The 14,818-nt window shown below is 41.6% G+C and overlaps 1 protein-coding gene across 4 annotated transcripts in view; it reads right to left on the reverse strand.

The window, feature by feature from the left end:
• chd3 (chromodomain helicase DNA binding protein 3) overlaps positions 1-14,818 on the reverse strand; it is a 54,993-nt gene that overhangs the window by 13,540 nt on the left and 26,635 nt on the right. For 3 of the 4 annotated variants that reach the window (XM_026162179.2, XM_026162175.2, XM_026162178.2), the window contains 11 exons: positions 14,145-14,289; positions 11,716-11,878; positions 11,449-11,606; positions 9,595-9,805; positions 9,348-9,458; positions 9,123-9,257; positions 7,534-7,642; positions 5,628-5,760; positions 2,699-2,894; positions 1,708-1,871; positions 1,231-1,357 (listed from right to left, as the gene is read on the reverse strand). In XM_026162179.2, the coding sequence (XP_026017964.1) occupies positions 1,231-1,357; positions 1,708-1,871; positions 2,699-2,894; positions 5,628-5,760; positions 7,534-7,642; positions 9,123-9,257; positions 9,348-9,458; positions 9,595-9,805; positions 11,449-11,606; positions 11,716-11,878; positions 14,145-14,289 (1,652 nt within the window). The remainder of the gene's footprint in view (positions 1-1,230; positions 1,358-1,707; positions 1,872-2,698; positions 2,895-5,627; positions 5,761-7,533; positions 7,643-9,122; positions 9,258-9,347; positions 9,459-9,594; positions 9,806-11,448; positions 11,607-11,715; positions 11,879-14,144; positions 14,290-14,818) is intronic. The other variant, XM_026162177.2, reaches the window with a different exon arrangement.

Here is a 14,818-nt window from a genome sequence, read left to right on the forward strand (position 1 = left end):
AGACGCCGTAAAGTGTGTGCGCTCAATACAGCTCGTTGGCACGTTTTTACAAATCTGTAGATTTTGCAAACGGTGCCTGCTCCGAGCCTGAAAACAAAAGCAGAACTTTGGCCACATCGTGAACAGAATTTAGAATTTGAAACCAAGGTGGAGTCTTGAGAAATATCAGCGTGCGACTGCTGATAACAAGAAAATTATGAGTAAGTAAGGTAAAAAACACAAAAGGAGCCACCAGAGCGAACAGATCTGTTTACAAATGACACTGGTTAACAGATTTGTTTTGAGTTCTGCTTCATGAGACGTGGAAAAAAACTGCACGGTGGTTGTTTTTCTTGGCTTTTAAAAGATGACTGTCTGTGATTGTAAGGCAGCATTTGCAGTCATTCATTCAGACAATGACTCGGAGCAGCTCGGAGCGGCAGGAAGAGATTTGACTGAAAATGATAAACTGAGAGAAGCTCAACAGCAATGAGTTACCTGCGACCATAAACTCTGAGCTCATTTTAAACCTGTGCGAAGTGTGAATTTGCACAACCCCGACCACAATGATCCCTTTGACATCACCAGAGTAATTTTCTCAGACTGGATCCAGACCCAGAAATAAAAAATTTAAAAACAGCACCACGGCTTCCCACAGGTTGATGAGAGCTCCTCCCGATGAGCAGACTGAATTTTTATGTGGAAAAATCGATGGGAAATTACTAAGACAAACTGAATGTTGCGCCTGAGCCAGCAAAACCATCTCCACCGCTGTCAATTATCAGCACGTTAACGAAAAACAAAAACAAACATGACTACGGCCACTTCAGATACAGATTTAATGCACAAAATGACTCTAAAGAACCCTTAAACTGACGCTGCGGCGCTGCTTTGTCCTTAAACATCCTTAAATCACGTGCTGTGATAAGAATCAGTTCCTGAGCCAGAGGCAGAGCTGCACTGACACAGCAACAACACCTCCGCAGAGAAGCATAAATCTGAGTAAAAGTCATCAGCTTGCCAAGTGTCAGACAGATCAAACAAGCTTCTTCTTCTGTGCTATAATTACTGAAGCCCTAATGCCTCGAGATGTTCGATTATCACTCAGTAACTCACCTGTTTGTCTCTCATACGTCCACAAACTGCATTTTCTGCTGACAAAGCTTTTTTTTTTCTTTCTTACTGTCATATTAAGTACACACTTTGGTGCTTTACAGCTGCTACAGTGTCAGCGGCGCCTCAAACACTGACCTGATATGAATGATCCGGGTGGCATCTGACTGTAATTGGCCCCTCCCATGTGTAGGGCGCTCGGGGGCGCGGGTGTGAAGGGGGCTCCGTAGTTCTGAGGGGTTGCGTAGGGTCCTGGAGGTATGGGCTGTGGAGAGAGACCGTGGGAAAGACAAAAAAAAAGGTTTTCTTTAGAAATTCTGCACGTGGTGATTTTAGGAAAATCATAAAATAAAACGAACCCCCTTTTGAGTCGTGCAATGTGACCAAAATAAAAAGTGCCGAGTAAGCAGCTGGGGAGTTAAAAAGTGCCGGTGGGTGAGGATAATGGGCTCTATGTTTTCATTGGATGTCTTCCATCTATTATTTTTCCACTGAGGGCTGGCAAAGCTCGAGCAGGTTTCAACCTGTCAGCGTTTGTTTGTGTGTGTGTGTGTGTGTGTGTGTGTGTGTGTGTGTGTGTGTGTGCTGTATTTAGAGGCAGCCTGATGTGCTGACCGGGGATGTGTGCGTCTCTGTGCCCTTGCTGGCCAGTCGGCTGAGGATGCTCCTCTCTGACATCTGCAGGCGGGCGGCGATGGGTGGGACTCTGGACAGCGTGGCCGGTAGCCGAGTCACGTCGGCCTTCATGTCGCTCAGCAGCTCCTCCAACTGGTTCAACACTGCAATGACAACAACAATAAGAAGACCACAATAAGAAGAGCCACCGACCAGGTGCTTCAGCTTCTCATTTTTATTTCGTTTGCTCAAAATCTTCAATTAATATGAAGAAATGTGCTTTTTTTGGAAGGTGGCAGTTCAGGTGTTTCACATCCGAGGCTGCTTCTGTGCTATGAAGGTCAAGACTATAAATAGTCTGCTTAAGCAGCTTTATTTCAACAAGCTGTTGCTTTTCTTTCCTCAAATGCTGAGAATAAATGTTTAAATAGCACATTGTTGATGCTGTTTTTGTAAGAGATTACAGTTCCCATCCTCCGGTATCTGCCTCGCACCCTAACAAGTAATTAATCACCGTCCGCAGCGGTGCTGATAAAAAAAAAAAAAAGGTTTTCGCCTTCATTGCGTTCGGGTCTGTTAAGACGTACGAGACGAGAACAAGACCAGCAGTGTGCTGAGCGTGTTATTCTGTCGACAGCGCGATATAAACATGGACGGGCTTGCAAAGGAGCCAGCGAGGAAATGTTTGGAGCTATCACTTATCATTGTGTAAGCTTATCTGCCTGCCGTTTTTTTGAAGTCAGCTCCAGGCAGAGCGATACGGTCAACTCAGCAGGAAAAGATTGCACAACAGCTGCTGCGAGATACGCCGATCTTTTATCCCCCTCTGATTATCTGCCTGACAATCTTCCCTGCTTTCTCTGAATCCGTCTGCGTGCCTCTGCGCAGATCTGCTTCCCCGACGCAAACGTTTGTGTTAGATTTTGTTCGCTGAACAACACGAAACAATTTCCTCGCAACTCTCGGTGCCTTTCATCCGATCGCTCCTGACCTTTGTGCAGGACAGCGTTGGCTGGCTTGTTTCCCGCCAGGGACTCCTTGCTGAGGTGCTGGTGTGACTCCGCCAGGCACTCCACCTCTGCAAAGCGTGCATTGAGCGCCATGGCCGGGTGGCTGGGATCCTGGGTCATGTTTAGATAAGCTGCCCGCCGCAACTGCTCCTCTATCACCAGCGCCTGCTCCAACAGCTGGAGGATGATGGATCGGGAGGAGGTCAATGGAGAAAGAGCAGAGAAAGGACTGTTTATGAATCCGAGGTCACTGAAACCGCAACATGTATATGTGCTTTGCTATGATTAAAAAAAAACATGTAATTTAAAAAAAAAAGTGATTTAAGAGTTGTACTGATTGTGGTTTGCACTGTATTCTGGGCCTTCCTGCACACTCTAGGCTCCAAAATGACAGCGCGGTGATGAAGTGCACTTCAACACAGATATCAAGTTACAAAAACATTACAGAGCGCTAAAATTTGCCACTTCAGTTGGTCTGCAAAGCCTCCAGGGCTCTCTTGTTGCGTAACTTACACAATAGTTCCACTCCCAGTCTGGATTTTAATAATGTACCACAGCTACAATTTAGATACCGTCACTGTATTCAGTTAAAGTTAGTAACTTCTATACTCTTGTTCCATATGTGCATTTTATTACATTTATCGTATGTTTATCTTAAATGGAGCTTTAAATAATTTAAAAAATCATATAAAAAGTTTTTAAAATCTAAAGTTTGGTTATAAAATCAACACAACAGGCCGTAAAAGTACGGCTGAAGCAGATCTAGTACCTGAGGAAAAACTGCTTGTTTAAGTTTTTGTTTGTGTATAAAAAAAATGTAAAGATTTGCTTCCATTATTTATTTATAAATCACAATCTTAATTTAATGTAAGTAATTTTGAGGGTTGGACTGTTGTTGGGTCAAACTGGCACTGTCGAGATCGCAGCTGGACCAGTTTATCAGCAGGCTGATATTATCTGCCGTTATAAAAGGCATTTATAATGGCAAATAAATGCACATTTAAAAAGGAGAGAATAGATAATGGATTGCATTTATATAGCGCTTTTCTAGGCACCCAAAGCGCTGTACAATTCCACTATTCATTCACTCTCACATTCACACACTGGTAGAGGCAGCTACAGTTGTAGCCACAGCTGCCCTGGGGCAGACTGACAGAAGCGAGCCTGCCATATCGCGCCATCGGCCCCTCTGGCCAACACCAGTAGGCAGCAGGTGAAGTGTCTTGCCCAAGGACACAACGACCGAGACTGTCCGAGCCGGGGCTCGAACCGGCAACCTTCCGATTACAAGATGAACTCCCAACTCTTTGAGCTTTGAGCTAGATGATACAAAGACTACGAGTGTTGGTGTTGCATAGCTTTTCCTTTAGAGAGCACTTTGCAGCTTCACTACTGGCAACCCATGTATCTGTTAAGCTGCAATCAATGAGCAACTGAGCCAAACAGAAACTGGCAGTGAATCAGTAAATAAGTAACTATACATAACAAATATTTGGGAAATCTGTTTATATTTTTCAACTCTAAAAGGAAAAAAAAAATCAGCAGATATATATTGGAATATCAGACTTTTAACTCACCAAATATCGGTACCAATATCGGTCGGGCTCTAAGGAAGGTCCCACATGGGTAATTGAGAGGGACTTTTTTCACATTTTTAAACCAATCAACCAATTTATTAATGGAAAACTTAATCAGGGTGAACACACTGCATCCTGTCCTAATGGTGGAAATGCTGCGATTAACAATGTGCCATCAACACTCAACAAAATATGTTTCTAAACATAAAAAATACATAAAAATACATTTATTTGTAATTTAAAACACCATGTTTGTTTTAAAGGTATGATATAAATATCCTTAAACAAAAGTTATCTATAATCACACAAAGTGTGTCCAGATCAAACGAGAAAAGTCTATCAAGACTGATAATGATGAGAAAACACTGAATGAATCAGCACATTATACTTACTGGCGTAATTTGACAGTAAGTATATAACCACACACCTGATTGAAAAAATACTGCTAATAATAAGATGTGACACAAAGTCCTTATTACATTCTTAATAATGCAGCGTAATTAATAATTCAGACAGTGGTTAATTAAAAACAGTGAATTAATAAACCAGCGTCACACTTAGCCAATAAGAAAACTGACAAAACAGATGACCTTTGCTCTATTTATACTGAAATCTACAAATCTTCTCAATTTTCGTACAAATTTCTTATGTTTTTTTTTTAACAATGTCTTAGTTGGCATACTAATAATAAAGGCCTCTCATGATTAATCCAGCTTCGTGAGTAAATGCACTTTATGTGTGTATGGGTATCTGTGTGTGGGTCCTGGTAAAGGGAGTTATTTGTAGTAAATGCATTGCAAAAGCTGTCGTGTTACACAACCAATTACAATTAAGACAGCGTGATGAGAAATCGTTTTATTTTCTGCTGTCCTGTGCATTCTCGATGGCAGGTTTACCCCCCATGAAAGCCTACAATAATTTAGTGAGAAAATAAATGAGAAACGACGAGGCTGAGGCAGAAAAAGCGATGCGATGCAGTAAATGAGGATGTTGAGTGCAGGATCTGAAACATGTGCGCCGCTCAAAAACAGGATGAGAGCTCTTCCAGAAATGCAGCGGTCAGCAATACCATTCAGCTAATATGTGGGTCTAGGGGCATCTGTCATCCGACCATCAACCGAGTCAAGTGATCGAAGACACTGGACCGCAAGGCTTTTTATAGCGACTGAAACCATCCGCTGTCGTGTTCACGGCACACCACTTTCCCGCATACGTGGTATGAATTTGTATTCAACATGTGAGACCTTTGAGAGCTTGGAGGAAACTGACATTTATAAAATGTGCGAGTCTAATGTTGAACGCAAGAAGTGAAGGTTTTCGTGACACATCTTACCTTGAAGCGCCGAGCCAGGAACTTGTTCTTCATTTCCAGGAAGTTGCCTTTATTCGCCTGCGTCTTGAAAGGCTCGTTGATGATGGCGAACTGGGGATCATTCTGGATGTCCTGCCACCGAGCGTAGCCGTGACTGGCGCTGAGGTCAAGGGTCATGTTAACAACACTTTGGGAATAAGACCATAGAAAGTATCTAACTAAGCACACAACATCACCCTGAAGCTCAACAAGGAGCACTTTTAGACATTTGGTGCATTGGGGAGAAGTATTAACAACATGGGACAGATTTGGAAAATGTGAAGGAGGGCATTAATCTTTGTATTTATGTATTTTAATTATTTAATCATTTTAATTGTATTCTCATAGATTTTGAGATTTTCTTTTTCCTATATCAAGACATCTCAGGGAATAAATGTTTAGTTAAATGTCTTTACAAGGACAGAAAGTGGAGTTTGTTGGTCCGGCGTGGTAAAGATCAAAGTAGTCTGTGTGTGGCCCTCAGTGTAAAATGAGTTTGACATCCCTGGCTTAAAATAAAAACTAGAAAAAGAGAAAAAACTTAATTGCAAACATCTGTAGTTTCATCAGAGGTTATAGGATCATTTGTGCTGCTTTCTTATAGCTATCCTATGCTAACCTAATACTGAGTTGTATGAAAAGGAGGAAAGGTGGCCCCTGTAGCCTGCAACACACATGCAGTTAATGGATTGCCTTCATTCCATCTCTAACCATGTTTTTCGGTGGCTATGGCTCAGGAGGTAGAGTGGGCTCTATGCTAACTTTAAAGTTGGTGTTTTGCATGTCAAAGCATCCTTGCAGATGATGCAGAATCCCCTGATGCCTCTATTGGAGTGTGAATGTTAAACAAGGTGCTTAATTAGATAAGCATAGTGGTATATAAGTACCTGCTAAGCACTAACTTTGCCATTTTGGAAGCTTAACGTAATTGCCTTTAAAGCCCAAATCAGATAATGATGTTTAATGGCTGCAGCTGATCGGTTTAGCTTTAAAGCATGAAGGCCAGAAACAAAGAAAAAGCAAGTCTTACTCTGTCTAGAGTTATAAAAAAAATCCACCTTTCTTTACTTTAGTTAGTTTAAAGTTAATGAAGAAGAAACAGTAAATTATTTTCTTAATATCTTCAGCACCACACAGAAAAAATTGACCACTTTTGACCTTTACTGCAAGCAGCGAAACTTGATGCTTAAAAAAGAAGCAAAAGCAGAAGTGCTAAAAACTTAAGATCTCACTTAGGACTGACTCCAAAAGTGAGTCAATTCCTTTAAATTCCTATAGACGTCACGCATCGGCTGGTATCTGTCCATGTGATGCAACCACACCATTGGGATGCAGCTTACTTGGAAGCAAGCGAGCCTCATTTGATGACTTTGCACAGGAGCCTCTTGCTCAAGTTCGGCCACTTCTGGCTCCAAAACCAACATGGCAACAGCCCAAATGCCACACTCGGGCTTTAAAATAGAAGTCCACAAAACAATGGCATTGCACAAAGATAAGTAGCATCTTCTAATCTTACTCTCACACAGAATGAAAACAAAGGCGAGTTTCCTTCCAAAATGGAGCTATTCTTCTAAGCGTGTTTTTTTACATTTTAATTTCACCTCTAAGCAGACTTCAGGCAGACTTCTATTTCAGTCTATACAGGCCTCAGCATCAGCTTGTAGAATAATGAAACCTGAGTTTAATGTGAATACTCCACAGCCTTAATGACCATAATAGAGAGAGCAACATGAACTAAATGACCCTCCACATCAGTGTCCAGCAGACACACAGCTTGCTGTTTACTGAGGTCTGGCCGGCTTGTTGACTTATTACGCTGGGCTTCTGCCGGCCGATAGAAAAATAAACCCGCCAGGTTCATCGCCTGAGCAACTGCCATCAAGGATACATCACGATTCCCGCCAACAGCCAGAAGTCGTGCCGGCGGTGCCAGATCTCGTTCATCTTCCCCGAAGAGATGGCAGCCCGCTCCTCGTTCTGCCAGAGAGTGTGCAGCTCTGCGGAGAGAAGCGAGCACAAGGTAAAGAACACGAGGCGGGTTTACACGGTGCGCCCAGAGCTTTACTGGGGCCGCGATCAAGGAGGAGATAATTCTGGCTCAGTGCTGCTTTTGTACTGAAGCTCTGGAACACAAGGGGAATGTTTTGCTCGTTCGTTTAATGTTGTTTGGACTGCTTGGCAACGTTTTTGGACAAACTGGATATTTTCACCCTCACACCTTTTTCACTTGATTAGCAGGGGGGGTGTTTCAAACACAAAGCCAGTATTCAGACAGAGAAAGTGAACTGAGAGTCGTAGGACAAAATGCAGCAGATGTAGAGAAGTGTTATTATCTGACAATGTTTTTTAAATATCTTGTTCTAGTTTTGGGGAAGTTCATAAAAGAAGTATCATAGAAATATGAGCGGAAGCATGACGCTTGAACAAGCTTTATGGAAATTCCTATGAAATTTAGCAGAACACTTGTTCACACATGTTTCCTTGATTGTTTCTTCTGATTACCACTGAAACACTTCCAAAAAAAAAATAAAAAATTTACACAGGAGAATAAAGCTGCTAATGAAGGAAATGTTGATGCATGACATCATATACAGTAGTGTGAAACAGCCTTGACCCCCCCCCCCCCCCTCATTTCTTTAGATTTTGCTAGGAAAATGGGAAATACCTGCAGCAGTTTGTTAAAACGTGCAAATCTACATGAAATACGGTGTATAAAGCAAAAACGAGAGTTTGTGCGGCTTCTTGAAGGACATTCAAAGCTCAAAAATGATACATTTCACTCCATCAGACCTGTTTCACTGATTTTTCAGTCCAGTTCTTGCGTAATTTGGCATGTCCCTGCTTTTTCTCGCTGCTTCTCTTTCCACCCTTCCACTGAGACCATTTCTGATAAAGTTTCAGTGAACAACAGAGCCAAGTCAACTGAAGGGCCAGATGTATCTCTGAGGTCCTGTGTCAGGGCTCTGCTGGATTTTTTCCTATTTCTTAAAGACGCTCTGGGAAAGAATCTAATTGGTGCTAAAAAACTTTTTTTTTTATATCTGTCAAACTATGTTTATAGATTCAACTAAAGAAATGGGAACAAACTGTGTTTTTGTGACAAAGTGTGCAAAGACATACTTTAAAATTGGCTCTGTGCTACGTTTTCTGAATCACAAAATTGGTTCATCACTTGATTTAGGGGCCTTTTTGTGCTCTGGGCTAATGACTTATATGTCAGTGTCAAGGAGCTTAAGGGTCAAACAAAAAAAAAAACATTCCTCTGAAAATGGCAAGGTAGAAGAACTGTTTTAAAAATGAGTGAAAAAGCAGCCAATGTCCAAAGATAAACTTTGAAACACCTTCAGAAAGCTCAGAAAACTATCGCACAGCACCACTTTAAAAAAATTAAAGAAACTCCGGCTCCCTGGAGGCAAAAAAAAAATAAAGAAATGAGGGTTGAATCAGGATCTGTATTCCAGATCTGCTGTAACTAACCAGTGAAGCCACCGTCTGCGATGTTGAACATGAAGCGAGGTCGCTCAGTCGGGGGCTTCCCGTTACCCTTCGGCGCCTCCTCCTTCGCTGCTTTGACTTCTTTTCCAGCATCCTTTTCACCTTTGACCTCCTCTGCTATCAACGACAGCAGTAAAAATGTTAATTAGTTTGTTATTGCAGCATACCGTTACACGTCTAACCACCAGGAACTGAACAGACACGCACCTTTCTTCACATCAGACACTTCGGTCTTATCCTTGGCATCTGTTGTTTCCGTTGTGGTAGGTGTTCCCTCCCGCTTTTCTTTTTCTTTCTCCTCCCCAACCCTTTCTCCTTCTGCAAAAACAAAAGGACCTGAGTCACATAAACCTGTTTTATGTGTTTGTGCATGTCAAACTTGAACTCACAATACAACAAAAAGTCTTATAATGTTTGGGCTTATCAAGTTTCCTTTTCTTTTTTTTGGGTTCACCTGATTTCTCCTCTTTAACTTCTGAATCCTGCTTAGATGTGTGTTTAGTCTCGTCTTTAGTCTCCTCCTGTGCTTTCTTCTCCTCTGTAGAGGCAGCTGGGTTATCGGTCGTGTCTTTCTTCTCGTCCTCTTTCGTGTTGCTGTCGTCTTTGCTTTCAGTTTTTTGAACGGAAGACACATGTTGCGATGTTTCTTTTGTGGAGTAGGAAAGCTGCGGAGAATAAAACAATGCAATATCACATAATCTTGTTTGCAGTCATGTGCCAAAATCTTCACGCCAGAAGTAAATACTGTATATAAAGACAGCCAGTTTGATGTCACCAAAGTCACGAGAGTGAATCTGAGTAGTGCAACTTCTCAATCACAAGGCAGGACAATCCTAAAACACACCCTGCTTTATTATCTTTTTCACTCTAATGCTGATCATCCTTCTAGCCATTTTCTCCCGCTTATCCAATTCAGTGTCATGGTTCGGCCTATTCTAGCAGCCATAAGGTGAGAAGCGGGTCACACTATGGACAGATTACAGGTCGCCGGTCTCTTGCACGGCTAACACAGAGGGGGTTTCAAGAGTATTCACAGTCACATCCAAACCTATGGAAATTTCACAGTCACCAGTAAACCGAACCCCACTACCCGTAGTTCTTTGGACTCTTGGAGGAAGCCGGATTACCCCGAGAGGGCCCACGCAGACATGAGGAGAAAATGCAAATTCCACACAGAAAAGAACCGGCCAGGCGGCCCAGGACATCGTAACAGTCAAGTAAACAAGACCCCAGTCACACAGGCCTAGAGACATGTTGGCAACTACCAGTCATTAAGGAGAAACGTGCTTTCCCCAAACACGGTGGTAAAAACTGTCAATGGAAGTGATGGACTTGTCTGCAAACACTGGTAAACTGCTCTAAGAAACTGAGCGTGACACAAACTCGACAGGTTGAGTTCAATTCAATTCAGTTTTATTTATTTGTCACTAAATCAGAACAACAGTTGCCTCAAGGTGCTTTATTTTGTAAGGTAAGGAAGGACTCTATATTAACAGAGAGACAGCCCCAACAATCAAACAACTCATTTGCTAACAGTTGGAAGGAAAAAGTCCCTACAAGCAACCATGGCAATCTGCTAGCAACCAAAGCAGTCACCGGGAACCACTCCCAACCAGTCAGGGGATACGTTTCCCTAGCAACCAGAAGTTGTCACATCCCATATGGCCAACAACTCTCGAGCATATTTGCAGAACGTCCCGTGAGAAAGCCCCACATTTGCAACCAGAAGAGTCGCCCTCTGCTGGCTGTTAAACAGAACGCAGGTTAAGATGCACCATAACTGGCTTTTCAGTCCTATATCCATCTTTTATATACAGTCTACGGTCACACAGGGAGAAATCTCTTCGATGGCCACAATAAATCTTCTAATTAGCTTAATAAATTTATACAAAAAATTGCACAATTTGTTGTGGAAACATGCTACATCAGAGAAATAATAAGGTAATAAACAGACCACCTGTTCATTTGCCACTATGGCCTTAATAGTCTTAAAATTTGAGTGGTGGAATATTTTTTTTGTGTTTTTCTGTCTTTTAAGCTTTAAACTGAGTACCATACTGCATGAAACTGCTGATACCGTGAAACTGATTGCATAGATAATTTTAAGACTGCAATGCCTGCATGTAAAATATAATTTTTAATTTTCAATGAAAGTGGGATATGTGCAACAAATAAGAGATTTGTGAAATAAGTCAGAGGTTTTACTGACAAAACAGAAATATGCATAAATATTAAGATTATTGGAATAATTGAGAAGACACTGTACTGCATGCAGGTTTTGATTTGCATTTTGAGGACCAAGTCCCACCTCTGTAGGGTCTGCAGTTTTGTTGCCATCCACCTCTTTCCTTTCGTCCTTCTCCTTCAGTTTCTCTTTTTCCACAAGGGCCTCAACGTCCTCCTTGTCCTCCTCCTTTTCTCCCTCCTTCCCATTCTTTTCCATCTTCTCTGCAGGAGCAGGGGTCGCTGCATTTGTTCATACACGTAAAATCATTTGCACATTACACATCAACCATGCTTTTATTTACGTGGAGCGCCCTCTGCTGGCCGCTGTTATTGGATGTTTTTGGGTTACCTGGCTTTGAGGTGCACGGTGTGTTGTTATAGCTGGCATCTGGGGTGGGCGTGGCGGTTTTCACCGCAGGAGAAGAGGCCCTGGAGGAGGATTTGTCTATGCTAACCTCAGACTTGAGCTCTGGAAGACTCCACCGACCGTTGATGTGCTCAAACTCCTGGATCTGAACACAAAACATGAAACACTCAGTAAAAAAAAATAATAAAAAACTTGGCACCCACGCACTTTACCTAATACCACCTCCTTTAAACACACCACCTACATGCCCTGTTTGCCTGGCAGTATATCACACAATCCCTCTGGCACAGATAGCAGATCAGGATGTGTACACGTTTAAACAAGTTGGACTGAAAACTGGAAAGAAGATGTTTCGATAAACTAAGATAAACTGAGAAAGTGGAAGCAGCAAAGAAATCAAAGGGTATTTAGAGATGTAATGATTGATCGTTTCACATGAAAGAGGTCTATTTCTTCTTTTCTTCAAAAACACCTATAAACAAAAAAATCTGGATGTGCTTTATCATCATTATATTTATCCAAACTTTCTTACATACGATTTGTAGTTGCAATTATTCTACGTTAGTCTTTCAGCGTATTTACATTCAGTAATTTACTCTCCGTGCAGTAGTTTTCAGCAGTTACCTGCACAGTCCAGCGTTCCCACTTTGCATTTAACTGCACAAGATATTTTTGCACAAGATATTCACAATATTACTGTTAATTCTCCACAGCTGAATGAGAGCTGAGTTCATGATATGCTTGAGTAAACTGGACATTTTCTGTTATGGCAAGAATTGCAAGGGCAATCTCTTTGCTGAGGTGTTTATTTACCCCTGATTATCATGGTTTTCATATTTTGGATAGAGAAACACATAAATCTGACAAGCATGGTCAAGTGCAAGCTGCACAGACAGAAAGAAACTTGGATAAACAACACTAAAATTTTGTAAATGGAAAAATACTAGATGATGTTCTGGCCCCAATATAGACCAGTAAGTAGGGAAGAGATCCAGGAAGCATTTATGCACACAACAGTCTGATCTCTCTAATGCCCAATGAGAGGTACAAGATCCACATATCACACACCAGCAGACTAGTGAACACATTTTTCCCCCTATAACCGTAAAACTATTAAATAAATAACAGATACACTCAACAAATGAGCAATGCATACTGCAAAAGTGCATGTCTCTGTAGTGTTGTAGTAGTAGTGTTGTTCATATAAATCTTTACTTGCACTGGTACAAAACACACTGGAGTCTTAGTTAGCACACTTAATGTTTTTCACATTTCACAAGACCCTATTTACACAATCAGAGCAACAATAAACACCTTAAACTCTGAATCTTTATCTGAGCTATAAAAGCTACTAATGCAGTTTTAAGAAGTACTTTTTGTTTCTGCTGCTGTTCGATGTTCCAAGCATTTATTTAACTCAAAGGAAAGACTCTGACACAGAGCCAGCAGGGAGCAACAAACACAACTGCTGGGTTTCTCCTGCTTCCATTTATTATCGAACTGTTCTCTACTGACACATAATATAAACTGTCACCTAATGAATCAGCGAGAGACACAGTTTGACTTTTTTATAGGATAAAGATGGCATCTGAGCCTACACGCACACGTAGTTAGTCAGAAATAACAAAGCCAATCCTTTTAGAAATAGTGTGGTGACACTCAGATTAGGAAAAACGCAAACTGCTCCCTTTACTTCAAACTAATTTTTAATTTTTGATCCAAATTATTTCCAGTAACAGTTCAGTAGTTATTGCATATTATAATAAGCCCCTTTTTTCTCTACTAAATTCTACACCCTTGTCAGAAATTCAAGTATTGACATCTCACTGCTGACAAATTTAAAATTTTGCAGGGTGAAAGAGAATAAGAAGGTGCAGCTGCATACTTCCAACTCTTTAGCCATGCAACCAAATGGTGACTATCCTGCTGTTGTGTGGAAATCTGCAGGATGTAAAGTCTGCTTTGCAGCACTGTATACCTGTTTGCCATCACAGTCACAGTTTGCCCATTTTACAGAAGTGGCTGGTGGTTATGAGGGAGTTACTAACCTGTGTGACTAGGGCTTAGCAGTGAATGTCAAGACAAATGAATCTCCAGCAAACACTTGCCAACCAGTTGGGGAATACACATTATCCCCTTGTGACCGGTGGCTGACAGATGGTTGCCGCCTGATCTTTAGGTTTGTGTGACGGGGCCTTATTAAAAGAGCACGAGTTTGTTTGATTGTACTCCAAACAGACACACCAGTCGTATTTTTTCCATACCAAATTGCGTTTCCTGGAATATTAAACCACACATCTTGTTATTAAAGTGATTCCCCCAGAGAATACTCTTGAGGATGAGAGCTGTCATAACTTGCATCATTCACCTCATCTGTCTGCAACTAGGAAAGGCAACAGGTTTCGTCTAACCTTCTTCTTGAGGAGTGACATGACGCCAATACGTGTGAGAACTGGCTGTCGACACAGTCCTTCTCTTGGGACGCCATCAGCGAACGTCTCGGCTCCATCGGCGACGGGCTCGCACAAGTGGCGCATGAAGAGAGACACGTAAGCTCTGGGAAAGAAGAAGGCAGAGATAGATGAACATACTGGACTTAGAGGAAGTTTAAAAGCTTGACCTTGATAGTGTGGAGGACCAAGACCACCATAATAAAAAACAAAAGCATATTTGAATATTATATCTTAATAACATTTTGTATTTTCTCCTAGTTATTTTCACAGCACTGTTCACTTTTGTGTTTAATTCCTTTATGCAGCATGTGATGTGTATATTATGTATGTATGGAAATAGTGTCTGTTAATAAAGTATGCTGCAAAGCATGAACGTGTGGTCGGGTCTGCTGTGGATTTATTACAAGCATCATGCCAGGATCTAACTTGTGAATGATGGTAAGGACAGGGCTGATGCTTTCATTCAGGTTTATGTCTGGTTCTCTTTATCAGCTCATCACAGCTGTTTCACCATCTGCTGCAAAGCCAACAAATTACATATGCATCATTTCTTTAAAAACACCCTTTATAACTGCAGGATGTTATAGTCGCCCCCTAACCCTGGTGCATAACTGCCATTATCAAGTTCAAAG

Source organism: Astatotilapia calliptera, chromosome 3, assembly GCF_964374335.1.
Source record: "Astatotilapia calliptera chromosome 3, fAstCal68.1, whole genome shotgun sequence".
NCBI classification, from domain to species: Eukaryota; Metazoa; Chordata; class Actinopteri; order Cichliformes; family Cichlidae; genus Astatotilapia; species Astatotilapia calliptera.